Source organism: Lithobates pipiens, unplaced genomic scaffold, assembly GCF_037356315.1.
Source record: "Lithobates pipiens isolate NorthernLeopardFrog02 unplaced genomic scaffold, aLitPip1_a1.2 Scaffold_28, whole genome shotgun sequence".
Lineage (NCBI taxonomy): Eukaryota > Metazoa > Chordata > Amphibia > Anura > Ranidae > Lithobates > Lithobates pipiens.
Window position 1 is genome coordinate 156542211 of NW_027507789.1, and position 23754 is coordinate 156565964.

The window sequence follows — 23754 nt, forward strand, 5'->3', positions numbered from 1 at the left end:
TTAAGTATATGTGCGTGCACATAGATAATAAGCCAGACTAGAGCAAGAACACTGAAGTGCTCTATAGGAAGAGCCAGAGCCGCCTCTATTTTTTGAGAAGGCAGAGGTTTTTTAACATCTGCCGGACAATGCTGAATATGTTTATGAGTCTGTGGTGGCCAGTGCTCTCCTGTGTATGGTTTCATACTAGGAAAGCAGGTTTAGGGTGGCCGACACCAACATGTATTGGATTGGAGTTGGAGTCTTTAACAAAGAAGAATGTTGTCTAAGGTACGTTCAATCTTGGACAACTCCTCTCACCCACTCCACAATACGCTGGTTAGTCTGAAGAGTACCTTCAGTGATAGATTGTTACAAGCACAATGCACCACAGAATGACACAGGAAATCATTTTTGCCTGTTGTCATCAAATTAATTAATTCTTCTCCATGATTGCTGGATGTGAGGATTTATTACGGTTTATTATACAGCTTCAGGGCTGGTGCCAGCATAAGGGCACCAGGCTTTGGGGGAGGGGAGGGGGGCACAGCAAGATCCTCATCCCCAGCCACTTGCTGGGGATTCTGATTTTTATGTCTTCTGTGCCCCCCAGCAGGCAAATTAAAGCTTCCACATTGGAGAGGAGGGAGGGTGCAGTGTAGTAATTTTTTTTGTTTGCCTGCTGTTTACTAGGCTACTGGCAAGTCGAGGAGAGAGCAGTAGGCAGGAGGGGTGGTCTAGATGTCCCACTTTCGGAGTGGGCCTGCAAGGATGTAGAGGAGGGTGGACAGTTGGCGGATCCACGTGTGCTGGGAGTGGTCAGGGCCCACTGTCATGCAGGCTCCAATGGGGAAAAGCAGGGTGCGCACAGCTGTGCAGGTGAGGGGGTGCCAGAGGAAGGCCCCTGGAGGAGAAGGAAGAAAAGTAGGAGGTCAGGGTGAAGGAGGCAAAGATTTCAAAGCAGACTGGGGTTTCAAGATTTGCTGCTCAAGCTCTTTTGAAGAAGCACAAAGAAACCGGCACTGTTGAGGACCATAGACACAGTGGTTGGCCAAGGAAACAATGCAGGAGATGAAAGGCACATCATGGTTACTTCCCTTTGACTTTTGAAGATGTCCAGCAGTGCCATCAGCACAGAACTGGCAGAAACCAGTGGGACCCAGGTACACCGGAAATGGTGTTCACGGAAGAATTGCGCCCAAAAAGCCATAACTCCAATGTGGGAACAAGGCGAAGCGACTCAACTATGCACAAAAACATAAGAACTGGGTTGCAGGAAAATTGCAGCAGCTGCTCTGGGCTGATGAGTCAAAATAGAAAATATTTGCCTGTAGCAGGAAGCAGTTTGTTGGTGAAAGGCTGGAGAGCCGTACAATAATAAGTGTTTGCAGGCAACAGTGAAGGTTCCTTGCAAGTTTGAACAGTGGAGGTTCCTTGCAAGTTTGGGGCTGCATTTCAGCAAATAGTGTTGGAAATTTAGTCAGAATCAATGGTGTCTTCAATGCTGAGAAATACAGGCATATACTTATCCATCATGCCATTCCATCAGAAAGATGTGTGATTGGCCCCAAATTTATTTATTCTGCAGCAGGATAATGGCCCAAAACATACAGCCAATGTCGTTAAGAATGATCTTCAGCGTAAAGAAGAACAAGGAGTCCTGGAAGTGATGGTTTTGCCCCCAAAGAGCCCTGATCTCAACATCATCGAGTCTGTCTGGGATTACATGAAGAGACAGAAAGATTTGAGGCAGCTTACATCCTCAGAAGATCTGTGGTTAGCTCTCCAAGATGTATGGAACAACCTACCTGCCAAGTTCCTTCAAAAACCTCAAGGTTTTTCATCTTAATTCATTAAGGTGAAAAACCGTCTGTACTGCAGCAGCTCCCCAATGCCCCACTTTTACTTACCTGCACCTGATCGCTCCAGCGACGGGGATGAGCACAGCAGCTCCAGCCGCTGTCTCGGGTCCTCATTGGATAGATTGATATCAGTGGGAGCCATTGGCTCCCACTGCTGTCAATCAAATCCAGTGACACAGGAGCGGGGGCGGGGCTGCTGAGTCCAGTGACACAGACAGCAGGACAGGAGCATGCCCGCATGAGGGCCCCGATGGAATGTGGCTCTCTGTGAGGGCACTCGAGAAGAGGAGAAGCCAGGATCGCCACTGGGGGACCCCAGAAGAGGAGGATCGGGGCTGCTCTGTGCAAAACCCTTGCACAGAGGAGAAAAGTATAACATGTTTGTTATTTAAAAAAAAAAAAAGAACCTTTACAACCCCTTTAATGCTGTTTTGAAGGCAAATGGTGGTCACACCAAATATTTATTTGATTTGGATTTCCCATCTGTTCATTTACTTTCCATTTTATTAATTGAAAAAAAAAAATAACACTTCCATTTCTGTTTCTGAAAGCATTGCTCATTTACAGCATTTTTTTAAACTTTCACATAGTAGTGTATGTTGCGTTTGTGTGCCCTAAAATTAACTTTAATTCAATGAAACATGTGGAATTCCTGTTTTACTATACTCCAACACAGTATGAAATGGAGATGATATTTGCGCAATCCTATTATAAATAATGGGAAATATGAGGTGAAAGGTCTTCATATTTTAAATGCAGTTATGCAATATACTTTTTAACACTGAAAATGATGTGCAATAAAAATGTATTTTGATGGGATTTGACATATGTGTTGACTGGTACTGTTAAAATCCCATCTAAAAGAGTACACATGTAGCTGCAGTGATTTTTTATTTGCAGTCTGTGCTCCCACTGGGTAGATACCCCCTCACCTCCTCTCTGGAAATCTCTCTAGTGATCTTGTTTGTAAAATGAGGAAGTGATAGAACCTCTGTCAGGTTATTACATTTTGTGTTGTCCTGTTCAAATGGCATATGCTCTCCTTATCTCTTATCCTCCTGTCACAAAAGCCTTGACAAAAGTATTTACTGTTCCATATTTAAACCCTACTAAAAATGGAGTTGGGCTTTAAATTTAGAACTTTTTTTAAATGTAACATTTCAGTGACGTGGGCTGTGCACTTGCTATCTAGTGGTCACCAAGTGACTAGAATAAATGGTGAAACAGTTCATAGATTTTTATGCACAAGCACGTTTATTTGTTTGAAATTTCATCTCAGGAATAATTGGCACATTGGCGTAACAAATATTGGAACATTTGCACCTTCAGATATTTCTCAGTTCATATGCTGATTGTAGATAATCTCTGGGCACGATACCAACCATGCCATGTAACACTCCAACCCACCATCCATAGGCATTGTATTCCTGTAATGAAGCACATAAATTAGTAAATAAAATATAACAGCACAAATCAGAACACTTAAGTCTGGTAGTAACTGGTCTCTTAAAATTCACTGGCATTTTAAATAAAGATACAGAGGAATATGGCAGGCTTAGGAGATGGGCCACTCGGTTTTGGAGCACCACAAGGCTTTGGTACACTAACCCACAGAAGCATATTATAATGCCAAACTAAAATAAACACCTCTCAATGCAAATGTTAAGCACAAGGTTTTCAGTGTTGACCCCTCACACCCCCATCCTTTTCCTAACCTTAAAATAGTTCTAAAGGCTCAAGGTCATGAAGGTAAAAAACCTTCTCTGAGCAGCATCCTTCCCAGCCACCCCTAATACTTATAAAAATTGGGAAATTACCATGCTATCACATATTGAGCAGTAAATCAACAAATTAAATAAAGCTGCAGCTCTATTGTGAGATACACACAGAAATGCAAATACAGAGCAAAGAGAGCGGAGCTAACCCTAATACATTAAATTATTAAATGTGCATGAATATAAGTGAATTAATAGTCCATATAAATCATCAAATCCATTGACCAAAAATAATATAAATATATATATATATATATATATATATATATATATATATATATATATATATATTGTGGCAGCAAGCAGGTAAAGTCACCTGGTTGTATCCAGGATGGGAAATATGTGTGCCCTAGATTCAGGCTTTATGCAGACCTTTACAATTAGAGGGGAAGAGTTAATGAGCCCAGCTGAAGTAAGTGGGCTCATTAAGACCTCTACAAAAAACCCCAGCATGCTTAGGGAGATGCTCCATCCTGGAACCAGTTTTTGTGTTGTATAGACTGGGGAGTGTGACACCTGTTCTGTGCGGTGAGTTAACGCCTGTGTGGCAAACCTCTACAACAGGGACAGGGACTGGGGCAGCACAAGGCTGCTCTCAGTTGTTAGACAGGGAATCTAAGTGTGTAGTTAGAGGTCAAGCTGACCAGGATTTATTTTCATGTTTTATTTTTGTTTGGCTGTTATATGGATCACTGCATGTAGCATAAATAAACCGCATCTTTTGTTTTTTGCACCTACAACGCTGTCTGCTGTGCCTGATTTTGTGTTGTGAACCCATCCAGGGGGTCACACACACCCGCTGCCGAGCTAACCCCTCACAATATATATATATATATATATATATATAAAGTGTTACTTTAAGTCTTCATTGTGACAATTAAATGAATATTGTCACATCACGACAAAAAAGTACACCTCTTCCACAGAAGACACGCTTACCAGATGGCAAGCTTAAAAAGCTTGTGGCTATTGCCCAGCCAAGGCTTTTACCCTGAGCGGATGTCTGATGTCAGCTCACGGACAGATCTCACTTCATGCGGGAAGAAGCCAAACAGACATCTCACAGGAACCCAGAAGTCAACTCAGCATTCAGTGGACAATATGCCAGGATACCCAAAAAGAAAAACTTGCTATAGTGTAAAACCAACTACATCTTTCATCATAATAAATGGTATTGCACTTACTGCAAGGAGCAGAATTAACAGCAAAGAATAAAAAGCCAGTCGGCTTGCACAGACCACTCGTCCTTCCTGTCCGTCCCTTGCTGTAAGTGTAATACCATTTTTTACAATTAAAGATGTGGTTGGTTTTACACTAGGGTTGCACCAATACCACTTTTTTAAGACCGAGCACAAATGTGTCAGTAGTTTTTTTTATTTTTTACAATTACATTTTTTTATTTTCTACATTTTTTTTTTTCTGTCATTTTTTTTACAATGCTTTCTTTTTTTTGTGGGGGGTGTTTGTTAGGGGAGTATCAGTGTTTTTTTCCATTTATTTTTTTGATACAATCTAACGTTGAAATATTTATTACAATTTTCTCTCTCTTTTTTTTCCAGCCCTTTTTAAAGGGGGGGGGGGGGTTTGGTTAGATATCAGGGGTCTAAACAGACCCCTGACATCTCCCCTTTGAGACAGGGAAAGGGACAGAGGACACAGATTCCCAAGTCCCTTTCTCTGCAGTCTCAGCTGCACTGAAAATAAATGTACAGTAGACAGAGGCTTCTCTCCATTCATAAACTGAAGCATCGTAAACACAGGTTACGATGTTTCAGTTATGATGAATGGACAGAGGCAGTGATCACCGACTCTGTTCATCCAGAAAAGGAAGGAGCCAGTAAATGACAGATTTACTGGCTCCTTCCTCTGCTCTCCATCCTGAAAGATCCGGGCAAGGGAAGAACGATGGAGAAGTTGGAGAGCCGAGAAGGACACAGGAGGACCCAGAGGAGAACAGGGGGACCAAAGGAGAACAGGGGGACCAAAGGAGAACAGGGGGACCAAAGGAGGACATGGGGGAACAGAAGAGGAGCCGGAGAGATGGGAAGGACACAGGGGGACCTGGAGGAGGACAGGGGGGACCAAAGGAGGACATGGGGGGACCGGAGGAATGGCAGGAGAGCCAGGAAGGACACAGGGTGACCCGGGGGATTACACAGATGGAGACCTGGAGGAGGACACGGAGAGCCAGGGAGAACACAGCGTGACCCAGAGGAGGACACAGGGAGCACAGAGGGGGACAGCCAGGGGTGATCGGTGTAGCGGTGTGGGCAGTTACATGCACCTATATCCCTGACAGCCGCGGGAGGGAGAGCAGGCGAAGCGGCTGCCAGAAAAGCTATTATGGCAAGTTAAAAAATCAGGTGCCAATTAACCTTGTGTTCTCAAAGTTTGACAATTTCAAGGCAAACAGCATTTTGAGATGCTTTCTATTATTAAAGCATTGGCTCATGTCCCATGCTTGTTGTGTGGGAGCCTACACCATGGATGTAGGAAAATATAAAAATACATATCCATTCATTAGCTGAAAGAAAAAAAAAATGAAGAGCTCGGGAGGAGCCACTAACTTTGTTAGTACAATGCTCACCCCCACTGAGCTACTGTGTTCTGACAGGGGTGACGCCCCCCCAATGCCAGAACACACCAGTTAGTGCTCTGAGCCATTGGCTGAGAGCGCTGATCGAATGCCAATCAGCAGACCTTTTTTGGTCATGCTCCTTTGACAGAAGCCAACTGAACAGCCGGCTTCTGTCGGCCCGGCTGCTGCACACACGGATTGCCATTGAATCAATCAATGACCTGATGTACGACCCTTATGTAAGACCTCAGAATATGCATGACCATCTTTTTCTTCCCGAAATAAGTGCTTTGTTTTACTCAAGCTATCTTTTCAGACACTTGAGGATGTGTGCAGATAACCATTGGTTTAACCTATTTTTCCAAATGGACAGGCTAGGCATCATTCAAGTTTGTTTAAATATACAGAACACCCTTCACCCAAAGATCCCTTTGCCAGTTTTACTCCCCATGCTACTGTAACACAGCATTCTGATTGTTCAATAAAACAAACATTTCTATATTCTGACTGAATCTAGCACTCAGTGGTCATTTTTCACTACCATTTTCATTATTTCCAGCTGATTTTGCAGGACTGAATCAAAGATAGAATTGACGGACTATTATAACTCTTACCTCATTGGCCTACCTCTACATAGGATATCCCCCCTTCAGTCTATCATGAATGTTACTGCCTGACTCATCTACCTTGCCAAACATTCAGTGTCCACCACTCTTCTCTGCCAATCTCTCCACTGGCTTCCAATTGTGCAACAAATACAATTCAAAATACTACCAACATACAAAACCATTTACAACTATATTCCAAACGATATCACCAATTCTTATCTTAATATATTACCCAAACTGTCCTCTCTGCTCCTCCCAGGACCACCTTCCTTAGTTCCCTTGTCTCTCCCTCCCATGCTCAGGACTTCTCCAGATCCTCTCCCATTTAATGGAACACCCTACCTCAATCTGTTCAGCTATTTCCTACTCTATCCACAATCAGACGATTCCTGAAAACTCCTCTTTTCTGGGAAGCCTATCCCACCCCCTCCCTAACAACTCAACTTTTAATTCTTTCATCAGCTCATCTCTCACAGCTATGTATCATATGCCCCTCCCCTATTAGATTAGAACGTCTCACAAGCAGGGCCCTCCTAAACCTCTTGTATTAAATTGTCCTGTAACTGTACCATCTCCCTTATATTGTAAAGGACGGTGCAAACTGTTATTTCTATATAAATCCTGTATAATAATGTGTTGTCTGAAGCAATCAACAGATCTTGAAAAAACTGCTTTCTAATTTTCCAAGAAACGCTTGACACCTGAAAGTGACTGAACTGATGTGCAAATTTCACAAATCTAATCAGTTAAGGCCTGTGTCAACAGGGTTTTACATTCCAGTGCAAGTCCACAGTAATGCAAAATCCTCTTCAAGCAGGCAAAGTGCAGGTCATATGGAGGTCAACTGCAGGTCAAATGCAGCAGTCCATTAATTCTGAATGATCTTAGAAGCTTTTCAAACTGATGTCAAATTTATGCCATTAACAAAAGTCCATAGTGCGTCAACACAGGCCCTAAAACAATTGAATTAAATGGTTGATCACATAATTGATCCATGCATTTATAGCCAGCTTTATAGACATTGTGCCACAGCCTGTCCTCAGAATATTAAAACAGTAGTAATAATAATTGTAGGATTACAGTTCCAAATGTGCTGGAAAGACTTCTAGGCTAAAAAAAAAAAAAAAAAATGATAGTACCAATCAAATAACATTTTCCATATTTTTACATTTCAAGTCACTCTCATGCAGAAAGTAAATTTTTAAAGGCTTGTGTTAATCACTATTGCATAAATATGTAATTAAAGAAGAAACCCGATAGAAAATATGTGAATTAAAATTGGCAATATAACACTTATAAATCTGACTAAATTGTTGAGGTAAGTGTTGAAGAAAAATAATCTTGAAAAATAGTGGAGCTAATTGATAACCTCCCTGTGGGTTCACAATTGGGCACATAACAGCTGTGTTGTTATATTGCTGCCAATGTTTGGTTGGTTGTTTTCTCCCCCTATATGTCTTTTTCACTTATTGCGGTGGGTTCTACCCATTTGAACATTTAAATGCTGTGTAAAAGATGGCAGATGGTTTGATTGAGGTTTCTATCATCTTCTCTTTTTATACATTTGCAAAAAAGAATTCTTGTTGGGTGGTCGAGCATTTAGAAATAGCTGTGATGCTCCATTATCTTCATCTATCTCCTTCGTCATTCTATGTATATACTTTGAACAAAAATATTATTTTATTCTTATATAATGTGTATGGTCCCAGTGAAGAAGCAAGTGTAGATGGTGAAGCTAAAGGCGAAAGGGAGTTGCATGTAAGATGATGGTGGTGCATGAGCTGATTGTTAGGAGGCATGGAGGCTGACTGTGGAGGCATGTAAAGAAAAGTAGATGACAATGAAGGAAGTGGTGTGATGGGTGGAATTAGGAGTCGATCGGTAGGAGAAAATGAATGCGGATGAGGAGAGGTATGGTAGTTGATGCCACCCTTTAATGTGGGGGAGCTTTTGGTGGAGCATGTGGGCAGAAAATGCTTGGAATCTCATCTTTGGGGTCACGGGACAGCAGGACATATGCGTGATGAAAGTAGAGGGGAGAAGGTGATTTGAATGTAATCTCAACAGGGAATTTATTGATGCTTGGATGGGGAGGAAGTGTAGGGCAGGGCCCACAAATCAGAGGGAGACAGCAGGGTTTTTGTTAAGGACAGAAGCTGAAAGAAAGCTGGGATATTACAGGAGGGAACCAAGGCATAGGAGTTAAGGTTTGGAGGATGGGGGACCTCTGGGATAGAGGGGGAATGGTAGAATATAAACCAGACCAGATTGTGGAAAGTCTGTGATGAAAGTAGTGTAAAGCCCCATATACACTATCAGATTATCTGCTGAGTTTTTCCTTCAGATTTACCAAAACCATGTAGTAGAAGGGCCTGCCTGATTGCATACACATTGAAACTCCTAAGGTTTGTCCTCATATTATATGGTTTTGGTAAATCTGAAGGAAAAACTCAGCAGATAATCTGATAGTGTGTATGGGGCTTTAGTATACAGCTCACGGGACCAAAGAGATGATAAAAGGAGGTAGAGAGAAGATGGTGGTAGCAGGTCACAGATAGGAGGAAAAGAGCAGAAATCAAGAGAAGGTCATAGCTGGAAGGAGAGTAAGACAAGGCAGTGAGATCGGCCCATCCGATCACTAGATCATTCTGCAAAGTCATGCTGACAACCAACTTCCCTATCTGGTATCATTCCCAGAATTCGGGTACAGGTTTCTCCGCTGAGTGAGGTGGGTTGGGAGGTTAGTTCTAACAAATTTGTAACAGAATATTTTCCTTCAGTCCACTAAAGCCCCGTACACACGAGCGGACTTTTCAACATCCAAAGTCTGACGGAATGATTCCGTCAGACTTTTCGATCGTGTGTGGGCTGCAACGGACTTTTGATTCGCAAAAGTCTGACAGACTTTAGAAAATGGAACATGCTTCAAATTTTTCCGACGGAACTCCGCCGGACCCAGTTCCTACCGAAAAATTCGCTCGTGTGTATGCTATTCCGACGGACTAAAACCGACGCTAGGGCAGCTATTGGCTACTGGCTATGAACTTCCTTATTCGAGTCCAGTCGTACGTCATCACGTTCGAATCCGTCGGAGTTTGGTGTGATTGTGTGTGGCCAAGTCCGCTCATTCGAAAAGTCCGTCAGAACTCTGTCGGAACTCCGGCAGAACTCCGGCAGAACTCCTTCGGAAGTCTGTCGGACATAAGTCCGCTCGTGTGTACGGGGCTTTAGTCTAAAGCAGCCACACAGCCTTCACTATAATGACTTTAGTACTGTCAGTTGTATTAAGGTAAAAAGTAAAGTAAAAGTGAACTGGCTAAAAAAACAGGTGTAAATAGACATCTCAGATATGGTAAGCTGCAATAAATGTTTGCTTTTGGATGTAATACCTTTTTAGGAAAATAAAAAGCAATGTCTTGTATACAAGATATGATCATTTGCTGAAACAGACCACCGTCTTCCAGATCTGACATCCCGTGTATTCAAAAATGTTCTTCAGTATGCCCTGGTTATAATGAATGACTATTTGAGCAGTTGTGAACACATCATATAGATAATCCAAATAAAGATACGTGTGCACGCAATAAATGTGCAACAATTAGTGAATAAAAGTCTGTGAAAAATTATCAATCCAGTGATTAAATAGAAATAATTTGCATAAGTAATCCAAATATAAACAAGCGTATAAAAAATATATATATATATATATAAAAATATATAAAAATATATAAAGTGAAAAATCCGTGAAAAAACAAATGTAGTGACTATTTAGATAATCAATATACACACGTGATTGTCCATAAATAAAGTGCACTGATGACTGATGAATTGCAAAAAATATACAAATAAAGTTCATGCAAAAAAGTGTGAAGAATCAATTCCCAAGAGTGGCAAATCACTGCAAACTTCAGTGCTTAATGGGTGCACCAACTATTTTCCCCAGCCTCTCACCTCCAATAGCTGGTAAACAGGCACTGTGTAAAAGGATAACTGCTGGCTTCTTAATCTTTCAGTCACACTGCTCCACCGCTGTTTGTATTTCACTGTAAGGTTATATATTATATGCCCTCCTAATAGCTCCAGGAAATCCAAGCCATATAAAGTGGAAAAACACAGAGGGCTTTCATGTGTAGTATCTTCGCTTTTTTATTGAAATAAACAGGTAAAATCCACACTTACATTCACAAATACAGCAGAGTGTGCAGCAATCGCGGACTTCCGGTTTCGGCCGTAAACCGGAAGTGATAGGTCCGACACCAAATTCCTTCCCTGACGCGTTGCGTTACAGAACGTAACTTTTTTGAAAAAGTTACGTTCTGTAACGCAACGCGTCAGGGAAGGAATTTGGTGTCGGACCTATCACTTCCGGTTTACGGCCGAAACCGGAAGTCCGCGATTGCTGCACACTCTGCTGTATTTGTGAATGTAAGTGTGGATTTTACCTGTTTATTTCAATAAAAAAGCGAAGATACTACACATGAAAGCCCTCTGTGTTTTTCCACTTTATATGGCTTGGATTTCCTGGAGCTATTAGGAGGGCATATAATATATAACCTTACAGTGAAATACAAACAGCGGTGGAGCAGTGTGACTGAAAGATTAAGAAGCCAGCAGTTATCCTTTTACACAGTGCCTGTTTACCAGCTATTGGAGGTGAGAGGCTGGGGAAAATAGTTGGTGCACCCATTAAGCACTGAAGTTTGCAGTGATTTGCCACTCTTGGGAATTGATTCTTCACACTTTTTTGCATGAACTTTATTTGTATATTTTTTGCAATTCATCAGTCATCAGTGCACTTTATTTATGGACAATCACGTGTGTATATTGATTATCTAAATAGTCACTACATTTGTTTTTTCACGGATTTTTCACTTTATATATTTTTATATATTTTTATATATATATATATATATTTTTTATACGCTTGTTTATATTTGGATTACTTATGCAAATTATTTCTATTTAATCACTGGATTGATAATTTTTCACAGACTTTTATTCACTAATTGTTGCACATTTATTGCGTGCACACGTATCTTTATTTGGATTATCTATATGGATTCATTTCTTATTATATCCATGTTTCATTTAGTCGTTATTATTTGATTTATATTGATTTTGGGATTATTATTCATTTACAAGTTTTAGTACTTTTAGGTAGCGCCGCATTCTTATTAATTTATATACCTATTTTTTAGTGCAGAGATCACTGTTTTTATGCTGGCTGCTTCCTATGCGCATCAATTTTGTATTTATTTAAATATTTAAAAAAATTTTTAAAAAAATTTTTTATGACATATTAGGTGGAGCGCACTAGTTTACTCTTTACACATGTGAACACATCATGGTGTTTCACTCACTACATATTCACTTTCTAAAAAAAGTCGAGAGATTCTAGTTAAAAATCTCAGGAGGTCAGGAATTTAGGAAGCACCACATCTGTCACCAGCAATTATTCCATGGCCAAGCAACTAGATTATACAACACCTCATAATCATGCACTTGCATGATTTGCTGTTTGGCTATTTACATAATGAAGTGACTATAGAGTGTACACAATATTAAAATGTTAGCATAAGGCAATGTAACACTGTTCCCTGATGAATAAAATGTATAACAGAAAGGCTGTAATTCCAGTGCTTCCCAGCGATAATGCTCCTTTAGTTTCTACCAAATGTATGAAAGCCAAAAAAGCCAATTCTTAAATACTAAAGTCCTTTCTGGGATGAACCCTAGCTAGTAACAGAGGTACCAAAATAATGTTTCTGCAGAATATGTTGCTCCATGTTCCCTCCAATGTTGGTCATGTATGGTTAAGTGACATTTGCTGAAGGTAGGTGAGTCCTGGGGAAAGATCACCCTATAATGAGAACACAGGCAATACTGCTGACCAGTCATTTTCTCTTCCGTTTGCATTTTTCGATCACAGCTTCCATAGTTCAGGTCCTCTTTAATAAGACAGTGAAATATGTGACTCAAGGTCATTAGGGCCAGGAGCCAGAAGCGATCGCTAGACAGAAATGCAATCATTCAATCATGGTAGGTCACATAGTGCCAGAAGCAGGTGGACTTTCCATTATACCAACTGTGTAGAAGCATATACAGTGCATCTGGAAAGTATTCACAGCGCTTCACTTTTTCCACATTTTGTTATGTTACAGCCTTATTATAAAAATGGATTAAAGTCATTATTTTCCTCAAAATTCTACAAACAATACTCCATAATGACAATGTGAAAGAAGTTTGTTTGAAATCTCAGCAAATTTATTTAAAAAAAAAAAAAAAAAAAATCACATGTAGATAAGTATTCACACCCTTTGCCATGTCACAAAATTGAACTCAGGTGCATCCTGTTTCCACTGATCATCCTTGAGGTGTTTCTACGACTTGATTGGAGTCCACCTGTCGTAAATTCAGTTGATTCAACATGATTTGGGAATGCACACACCTGTCTATATAAGGTCCCACAGTTAAAAGTGCATGTCAGAGCACAAACCAAGCCATGAAGTCCAAGAATTTTCTGTAGACCCCAAGACAGGATTGTATGGAGGCACAGATCTGGGGAAGGGTAAAGAAAAATGTCTGCAGCATTAAAGGTCCCATTGAGCACAGTGGCCTCCATCATTGCTCATTTTGGTTGAGAAACTTCTTCAAAATAAGAATCGGGGGAGAAGGGCCTTAGTCAGGGAGGTGATCAAGAACCCAATGGTCCTTCTGACAGAGCTCCAGTGTTTCTCTGTGGAGAGAGGAGAACCTTCCAGAAGAACAACCATCTCTGCAGCACGCCACCAATCAGGCCTGTATAGTAGAGTGGCCAGGCAGTAGCCATTTCTCAGTAAAAGGCACATGATAGCCCACCTGGAGTTTGCCAATAGGCACCTGAAGGACTCTCAGATCCTGAGAAACAAAATTCTCTGGTCTGATGAAACAAAGATTGAACTCTTTGGCCTGAATGGCAAGCGTCATGTCTGGAGGAAACTGGGCACCGCTCATCATCTGGCCAATACCATCCCTACAGTGAAGCAAGGTGGTGGCAGCATCGTGCTATGGGGATGCTTTTGAGCGGCAGGAACTGGTAGACTAGTCAGGATTGAGGGAAAGATGAATGCAACAATGTACTGAGACATCCTTGATGAAAACCTGTTCCAGAACGCTCTGGATTTCAGACTGGGGCGAAAGTTCATCTTCCAACAGGACAACAACTCTAAGCACACAGCCAAGATAACAAAGGAGTGGCTATAGGACAACTCTGTGAATGTCCTTAGGTGGCCCAGCCAGATCTAAGACTTGAACCTGATTGAACATCTCTGCAGAGATCTGAAAATGGCTGTGCACTGACACTCCCCATCCAACCGATGGATCTTGAAAGGTCCTGCAAAGAAGAATGTGAGAAAATGCCCAAAAATAGGTGTGCCAAGCTTGTAGAATCATATTTAAAAAGACTTGAGGCTGTAATTGGTGCCAGAGGTGCTTCAAAAGTATTGAGTAAAGGCTGTAAATACTTATGGACATGGGATTTTTTATTTTTAATAAATGTGCAAAGATTTCAAACAAACTTCTTTCATGTTGTCATTATGGGGTATTGTTTGTAGAATTTTGAGGAAAATAATGAATTTAATAAATTTTGGAATAAAGCTGTAGCATAACAAAATGTGGAAAAAATTAAGCGCTGTGAATACTTTCCGGATGCACTGTATCTTCATAATAGGACTTTGGTTGCATGACCCTAGCTGAAAAGTAGGATTGGAATTCAGAATAGCTAATTCTCAACTTCAGTGGAGATCACATGTCCAAGTGACTAGGTCTTTAAAACATGTCATCAGCACTGAAGAGAAGCCTTTCTTTGGATTTTTCATCTAACACAGTTTAATGTTAATATTTAAATGTTAAATCCGTACCTACAAAAAAAAAAAAAAAAAGTAAACGTTTAAGGTAGCACACACACACACGCGTAGTTAAAATGTACCAGAGCCCAAAAATGTAAATTGTGCCAAAGCAGGACCATTAAAATTATACCTTATGTCTTGAATTTTTCTTGAAACACAGCTGTGCATATTATATGCCTAAAAATTCTGTGGCTTCAAGTGGTCCTAAAGGCTGAATTATCTTTGCAGCCCATCCCCCTCCCCCCCGTGCGCGACCCCTTACCTGAGTCCGATCTTGATCCAGCAATATGTATGAGAGCAGCGGCCTCTCTTTTACTCCTTATTGGCTCAGAGGCGGCAGCAGCAGGAGCCAGTTTGCAGTGAGGAGGGAGCGGGGGTAGAGTTGAGCCATGCTCTGTGTGTCAACAGAAACACAGAACGGGCTTGGGTGCAAGCCTGCATGAGTACCCCCACAGCAAGCAGCCTGCAATGGTGGGCACTCGTGCGGGTAGAGGAGCCAGGAGCACCAGGGAGGACCCAAGAGGAGGATTGGGCTGCTCTGTGCAAAACTATTGCAGAGCAGGTAAGTATAACATGTTTGTAATTTAAAATAAAAATCAATGGTTTACAATCCCTTTCAGTCTCATAGTTGCATATCTGTAGTGTGAGATTCTACTGTAAACATGTGACTTCCAGTCTCATGAGATTTGGAGTGGGATTAAAGTGGTACTAAACCCAAAACCAAAATTATTATATACAGTATTACAGTTTACCAATCATTAGCGATGGTGGCTTCAGTAGTTTTCTTTTTTTAGGCTTTTTTTCCCCTTTTTTTTTTTAACCTGGTGATCTGGCCAGTAATACACCTCATGTAAAACAGTGCCCCAAACCCACTCTGGAAGAATGAGCACAGGGGGACATATATTACATATACGGAAAATATTACTCCATCAGTCATCAAAACAGCAGTCATGGGGGGGTGGGAGGCAGTTCTGAAATGAGGACATAGAGTCCTGCTACTATCAAGATGGCTACCCCAATACAGAGATAGTGTGCAGTACAACACATGGCAAGTAAGTCCCACGATAAAAATCAGTGGCTGAAAGACCATAGGCAAAACTGGTGACTAATCCTTTACTGTCTGCTTGCCTTTTTTGAGCACAGTTTCCAAAGTTCAGGTTCTCTTCAATAAGGCCCCTTTCACACTGAGGTGCTTTGCAGGCGCTAAAGTGCTAAAAATAGCTCCTGCAAAGTGCCCTGAAAGAGCCGCTCAGTGCACTCCAATGTGAAAGCCTTGAGGGCTTTCATGCTGGAGCGGTGTGCTTGCAGGACGGTCAAAAAAGTCCTGCAAGCCGCATCTTTGGAGCGCTGTAGAAGCAGTGTCTTTATCGCTCCTAAAGCGCCCCTTCCTATTCAGCGGCGCTTTGCGGGCAGTTTTAACCCTTTTTCGGCCGCTAACATGGGTTAAAACTGCCCCGCTAGTGGCCGATCAAAAAACAAAGGTAAAGCACCGCTAAATATAGCGCAGCTTTACCACCAGCGCACTGAGCGCTCCAGTGTGAAAGCAGCCAAAGGCAGAGAAAAATGTATGGGTGATGTGCAAACTGCAGTAACCCACTAGCGCAATGACTTCAAGGCCAGGAGCCATAAATGATTTCAAGGTTGAAATGCACTCATGCAATTATTGTAGATTGCAGACCACCAGACGCAGGCAGCCTCAGAATAATTATAGTAGCTGTGCTGAGAGCCAATGTCCCCAAACCCAGGACTGAGAACAAAACAAAGGGTGATACCTGTAAATGTGCATTTTAATTTACACAGTCTGTTTGAAAACCCATATAAAAGTGGAATAGGCAGGCATTAGCTGAACTTATGCAGGGGCTGCCTGCTTCCAGCAGTTTATGATCTCCACTGATTACCAAGTGCACTGCAGCAAAAAAAAAAAAAAAAAATTTATTAATTTAGGGTTTCTGACAGTCTTTTTTTCCTTTTTTATCACCACTTATCTGCACTTACAGTGTAAGATCCAAACAATATTTACGCTGACCTGAGTTTTTAAAGCATGCTTGCCTATTCTTAAAGCACAGGGAAAAAAGGCAGAAGTATTAGGTTATATTTGCAATGAGGCTTGGTAACCTAGATATAAAAAAAAAGCTTATGTATCATAAAAGTACAGCTATTCTTTAACTGTTTTACTACATTCCAGGATTTAATCACCTAAACCTGTGATTATCCATGAATAAATACTAACACGCAAACATTCCTTGTTGGAATGGGGACAAAGCTGGTAACAGAAGTAATACATTTTCTGCAGAATATGCCACCGTTCCATTCAATGTTGACACATATGTAGCCCGGGCTTATGGTCCTCTGACATTTGCTAAAGAGAAAGGCCATCCAATGTGAACCCCGATCATCCCCATTAGTAGAGATTACATGACAAGACAGCACTCAATGAAGCAAGCAGCAGCATTTTCTCCATCAAAGGTGCATATTTTAGCATATAACTCTATATCCATAATATAAAGGCTGTTAACAAAGCTTTATGTTAGCACCTGAATATACAGTAGCTCTGCTGTGGGCTATAAAAGCAGGAAATATGTAAATAGCCAAGATGGAGGCAGGTAAACTGAAAAGGTCTTAAGTTTGAAAGCAAGGTCAATTGTATGACAAAGATTAAATGAGCTCTGGATCCTGCAGTCAGACGGGTTAATTATGCAAGAACTGAAAGACTGTACTAGTAAGCTAATTAAACAAGTGAATAGGGACCTGCAAGTTTCTTATTATGAGAGCGGAGGGTTATTCCTAAAAAGCTCCTGGCTAGCAACTGAAAACTTCCAGCATCCTCTCTGCAATGTCAGCTCCCAGTTTCCTGCCTGCCAGCACCACGACAGGAAGGTGTCATAAAAACCAGCCCTACTGCCTGAGCCACTCAGGGCCTCCGAATCACACACAATCAAAAGATTCATACTAATTAAATCCGGCACACTACCATCAGCACCAAACATTTCTCTCACTGCAGCGTGCCAAAAAGAATTAAAAGAACATTAAACTCTCAGCAATAACAGCTAAACTCCCGTTCCCTCTGCCAAATTGCACCACTCTGGATTATACAGATGTTTGTTAATTATGCTAATTTTTATTAAACTATTAAAAGGAAGAGTGTGCTGGCACAGCCAGTCTGGAATGTGCTGTGCTCAGGATCCTGGCTGCTCACGCTTCCCTGAGCATGAAGCTCTTTTCATCGTCTCGGAAGGGTAACCTATAGCGGGCACCATGTTAAGGCCAACACAACTCCATGGATGCATTATTTAATGCGAAAGCCTGACAAGTTCTCCGACAGAAACATCTCTTAGGCACCAGGATGCTTGATGAACACCCAGATGCACGAGGATGGCTCAGAGGCAAGATGGACATAAATCTGTCGGTAGCATCAGATCATTGAGAGCTTGATGTATGCCTTGTGCATCTAATCAATCACAGTTATTGGTTTATGATTGCTTATTGCCAGTATTAGTGCCTGTCTGTTATACATTATTGTTTGGGAATGAATAAATTACAATATGCAGCCCCTGCCTGTTCTCTCGCAATGCGATGACAGTGATCCATCTCTCTCGAGCTTTCTGATAATACGGCGGGTAAGTGAGACGCTGTCATGACAGTGACAGCGAATTATGGCCTTGTCACGCGCGTACTCTGCTGGATGAAGACGATCGCAGGACAGAAACACAGTCAACTGGCACTAATACATCCCAAGACCACCTCAAAATTAACTATGCATGTAAACACAAAGCCTTTTGGGGTTTCCCCAAACTCTGCGCTTCATCTTTGGTGGACTACAACATGTGGCCTGATAAAGGCGATAAACTTATTTCATAGCAATGATAAAATGAACAGCCTTATCAAACATAAAGATTAACCTGGAAAGTAATTAAAATGTGCTTTCCCTAGTTAAAATCACTGACCCTAAACCCTTATCAAAATGATTTTGCACTACTCGCAAGCTACAGTGAGAATACCATATGAATAAGAATCTTATGAGCACCTAGGTCACGCATATGTGTCGATGGCCAGTATTTGTATAATGAATGGCTCCTCATCAGCCCAACGTACAATATCATTATGTGTGCAATGCTGAAGCCGAGAACGCTTTGAAAAAGGAAAGATGAGGGGATAAACCGAGATTTCGTCTAGTTCTGACCCTAACCCGCTGCTAATACGATGGGCCTATGAAAAGCAGGCATTAATAGGGACTCCATAAAGTGTGCACCGCTCTGACCGCACTCACTCCCTGAGGCACCGCAGCACAATTTGGAAACAATGTGAAGGAAACGTTTAATCTGCTCAACCCATCTGTGCTTCGCATTTCTGCAGCTCTCCCTGAGAGAGAGGCGCCTCCAATCTCCACATTGCCTTTAATATTCTCCTAAATCACATCAGCCGCGTGCTGGAAGGGCTATTGCTGGTGTATCACAGGTTCATGGAAAGTGCACAGGGAGGGGGACAGGAGACGTGGATAATTTCTATTTATTAGAGAAATATCCAAGTCTCGTCTTCTTGGCCCTTTGCAGAACCGCTGCCGAGCGTGCACAGTTCCTGATTAAGCTTTCTCGTTACCAGATGGGTGGAAGTGAAGGGTGTCGTAATTTGTATTTTTTGTTAATTAGCTTTGCTGCGCGATCTGCTGCTACAGGGGATAGATACTGTGCTGCCTTCCATCTCATGGAACCGGCTGGGGCACTGACGGGAGGCATCTTCTACTTTGTGCCACCTTCTGCAAGGTGACATTGTACAGTCTGACCGGACCCCCATCCCTCCCTTTTTTTCTTGGAGGGTCTGCATTCCTTTATCTGGGAATAATTTAATCCTAACACGGACAGGGTGACAGATAGAAGCCGCCAGCCAGGGCTGCAGCCTGTTGGCGTGTTACCTCATCTGCACACGTGTATCTATGGTAACAGCTTCTAGCTTCATTTCCTGCATCCCCTAGAGGGGTGTCACAGTCAGATCCACCTGCTTCTCACCCTCCCCGATCCGGGGTCATGTTAAGGTCGGCACAATAAATGAATGTGAGTACTAATGATCTGTTTACTAGCTGTTTATGTTCTGTGTGTCAGGGGCACTCCAGAGCTCATTATGCTTGCAATTAGACTGCGCCACTGCTAGATATTTAACTCTTTTTTTTCTTTTAAATTAGCATTTTAATAACATTCTGTGAGCACTGAAACAAAGTGGTCATTTTTCACAGGCAAAGTTTCAGCTTCGCTTGAAACTTTCATAAATGATAGGCCTGTTTTTTTTTGTCTATTAGCCGAGGCAGAAGAATGTCAGAGGGACCTGACCACTGGGCATCCTAAAAGGTTTACCACCACCTCAGCCTGCGGTGGCATCATCTATGGTCATATGGTGGGACACACAACACAAACAAGATATGCCTTCCGCATATGCCTGCACTCTTAAAGGGCCAACAAATGACAAGTTGGTTTATTCAGGAGAGCTTATAATGTAATGAATTACTGTGTTTTCCCTTATTAAATTAGTTCTGCTAGTTCAGTATGTTCAGCGTGCAGCTCTAAACTGTAACTCTCAAATACTACCAGCTTCTCACCAGGCTCCCAGCCCATCCAGACACATGTAATATATTCAATAGTACTGATTTGAGGAAGTCCCCCATGCCCATTATAACAATACGTGTAAAAATGATCTAGAGCAAAAATCTCTGGCTCTCATCTACAGTGGGTAAAATAAGTATTGAACACGTCACCATTTTTCTAGGAAAATCTATTTCTAAAGGTGCTATTGACGTGAAATTGTCATCGCATGTCAGTAACAACCCATGCAATCCATACATACAAAGAAACAAAAACAAATACGTTTAGAAATGACGTTATGTGTAATAAAATGGAATGACACAGGGAAAAAATATTGAACATACAAAGAAAGGGAGGTGCACAAAGGCACGGAAAGCCAAGATGCCAGCTGAAATCAGTAATTAGAAAGCAATCTGTCCCTTGTCAGTGCAAATTAATATCAGCTAGTTCAGTCTCAACTGATGGCCTATAAAAGGTGTCTCATTACCAAGGTGTCACACAAGAAACATCTCATGATGCGTAAGAGCAAATAGTTCTCTCAAGACCTTCGCAACCTTATTGTTATACTGATGGCATTGGTTACAGAAAGATTTCTAAACTTCTGAATGTTCCAGTGAGCACTGTTAGGGCCATAATCCAGAAGAGGAAACAACAACATAAACTGGCCACGATCAGGTGTCCCTCACAAGATATCGGATAGAGGAGTGAAAAGAATTATCGGAAGAACTGTCCAAGAGCCAAGGGCCACTTGTGGAGAGTTTCAGAAAGACCTGGAATTAGCAGGTACGATTGTTTAAAAGAAAACAATAAGTCATGCACTCAACAGCCATGGCCTGTATGCATGCTCACCACCCAAGACTCAATTGCTGAAGAAAAAGCATGTTGAAGCTCATTTAAAATTTGCTGCACAACATTTAGACAAGTCTGATCACATGAGACCACAATTGAACTCTTTGGATGTCATAATACACACATTTGGAGGTAAAATTGTACTGCACATCACCTCAAAAACAGCCCCATACCAAAGGTGAAGTTTGGAGGTGGGAACATCATGGTGTGGGGCTGTTTTTCAGCATAGGGTACTAGAAAACTTCATATCATCGAAGGAAGGATGAATGGAAAAATGTACAAAAATATTTTTGATAAAAATCTGCTGTCATCTACCAGGATGATGAAGATGAGGGTGGACATTTCAGCAAGACAATGATCCCAAACACAAAGCCAAGGAAACGCTCAAGGTTTCAAAGAAAGAAAATAAAGCTGCTAGAATGGCCCAGCCAATCATTTGACTTGAATCCAATAAAAAATCTATGGAAAGAACTAAAGATCAGAGTTCATAGAGGCCAACGGAACTTTCGACCAAGAATGGGCCAAAAATCACATCCGAGCATCGCATAAGACTAGTTTTCCCATACAGGAGGCATCTTGCAGTTAGTGTGTTCAAATCTTTTTCCGTGCCATTCCATTTTATTACAGATGTAGCACCCTGCTGTTTAGGCAGGGTTGCTAACAAATTTAGTTTGCCAGGTAGTAATTGTTCTGGCTAATTGTTAGACGATCCACTGATTCCTTTCTAATTCTGGAATCGCTGCATCTTTTCTCTTCTGTCACTAGGTGGCACTGTGGCTGGTGTGGTGACATTAGATTGACAGGGGCTTAGCAAAATCAGATTATAAATGGATGGGTGTCTCAGCCAATTGGCAGGGGTTTCTTTAGTCCCTTAGCCTGCTGGGAGAGCCTATTTATTTGGGTGGAGCCAGCCTGGACAGCTGTCTAGGTGGACGTGTGTTATGTTGTCCCGGGTTGCTAGGCCGGAAGCCAGAGGCTTATCCCCAAGTAGGGTTGCCACCTTTTCTTCAAGTCAAACCCGAACACTTTAGCGGCGCAAAGCTATTTTTTTTTATATTATAAACTATATATATATATTTTGCTATTAAATAACATTTCTAATCATATGAAATTAATAACAAGAGCCCCCTTTACATCAGAGTCCGCAGAGTTCACCTTTTACATCTGAACTCGCAGAGTTCCCTTTCACTGTAAGGGGGGACTCTGCAGACTCTGATGGAAAGGAGAACTCTGGGCACTCTGACATAAGGGATCCTCTGGGAACCCGGATTTAAGGAGGAACACTGAGAACTCTGATGTATGGAGAGGAAACACTGTGGCCTCTGGTGTAAAGGGGAAATCTGATGTAAGGGGTGCTCTGAGAACCCTGATATACCTTAGTGTACTCTCTCAGAGGCAGGAGAGAGAAGGTGGGAGACTTCATTCACAGACTCACAGACAGGGATGGATGGTGAGCTCACTCACCCCTTGGCAATCAGCACCTCTCATCCAGATGTATCTGAGGCTGCTGGACTTCAAATTTCCAGCCCCCACTTTCCTTTTCTGTAGTACAGCGCCGGGGATTGGAGTGTGGGCAGACACAGAGGGGTAGGGGGTGGGGGGGAGAGGTGCAGATCGAGCCCTCTCTCCTCTCCCGTCTGTGTGTGTGTTTGGGGGGGGGGGGGTTGTTAGTGCTGGCTTTGGGCAGCATGAAAGAATGTAACAGTCACTCTCAGCTTAGAAAACTGCAGCCAGCAACCCTGCTGAGAAGCCATAGTCCAGTCTGAATAATGTGTCCGGGTTTCAGGCAGCCTGAAACCCGGACGCATAGTTCCAAACCCGAACTGTCCGGGTGAATCCTGGACAGGTGGCAACCCTATCCCCAAGACACATGGCTGCTAGGCTGCCTGAGGCCTATCCAGGAGCAGGAGAAACAGCGTAGGGTTGGGACTGCAGGATTGGAATCCAAACGAGTTGCAGAGGTTCCGTCGGATGGGGAACCAGTTGTGGTCGGAGGTACAGAGAAAGCAGTCACCACTAAGCGACCATCCACCTTATTACCGGAGACTACTGTGAGTAAGCTCGAGAAAGTACCAGAGCAGTCTTTTCACCTCACCAGCTGTGGACGGTGAAGAAGTAGGAAAGCTTCAGCGAGTGCCAAACTAGGGACCCAGCAGGTGACGCTTAGGAGTATACAGAGGGTTAGCTGTGGAAAAGCTCAGGGGATCCAGTGATGACTGGGATCTGGAAGTCTAGTGAAAGACTGGGAGCTCAGTGAGTGAAGACCTACAGTGGGAGACTGTGAGATAAGAGAAGAACTATTCTGCTTTACTAAAAAAAATCCAGGGTAGTTTTGATACCACAGGTGAACAGTTGGATGGATCCAAGGCCCATGAATGAAGGCTGTGAACAAGGTTTGTGCTGAAACACATCTGCATGTTCTTTTAAGCATGGTCATATGAAATAAAGATACAAGACTGAACTTCCAGAAGTGTCGGCTCTTCAGTGTTCATGCATGGATGAAGGGCCACCCCACGGGAACGACATACTCTGATATCAATTGGGAAGCTGCAGGCTATTAGGCTCTGGCCCAGCTGCCCATACGTTGCCTCTGACAGTGGAAGGCCTTTCACCTGACTGCAGATCACTTGTACAGCTGCCTCTGCCA

At 42.2% G+C, this 23754-nt stretch overlaps 1 protein-coding gene across 1 annotated transcript in view; it reads right to left on the reverse strand.

Annotated features, from left to right (window-relative positions):
- Positions 1–3072: 3072 nt before the first annotated feature.
- The window catches only part of SKAP1 (src kinase associated phosphoprotein 1), a 647014-nt gene continuing 626332 nt past the window's right edge, over positions 3073–23754 (reverse strand). Inside the window, exon 12 of the mRNA XM_077459761.1 lies at positions 3073–3268. Within this exon, the coding sequence (XP_077315887.1) occupies positions 3167–3268 (102 nt within the window). The 3' untranslated portion in view covers positions 3073–3166. The remainder of the gene's footprint in view (positions 3269–23754) is intronic.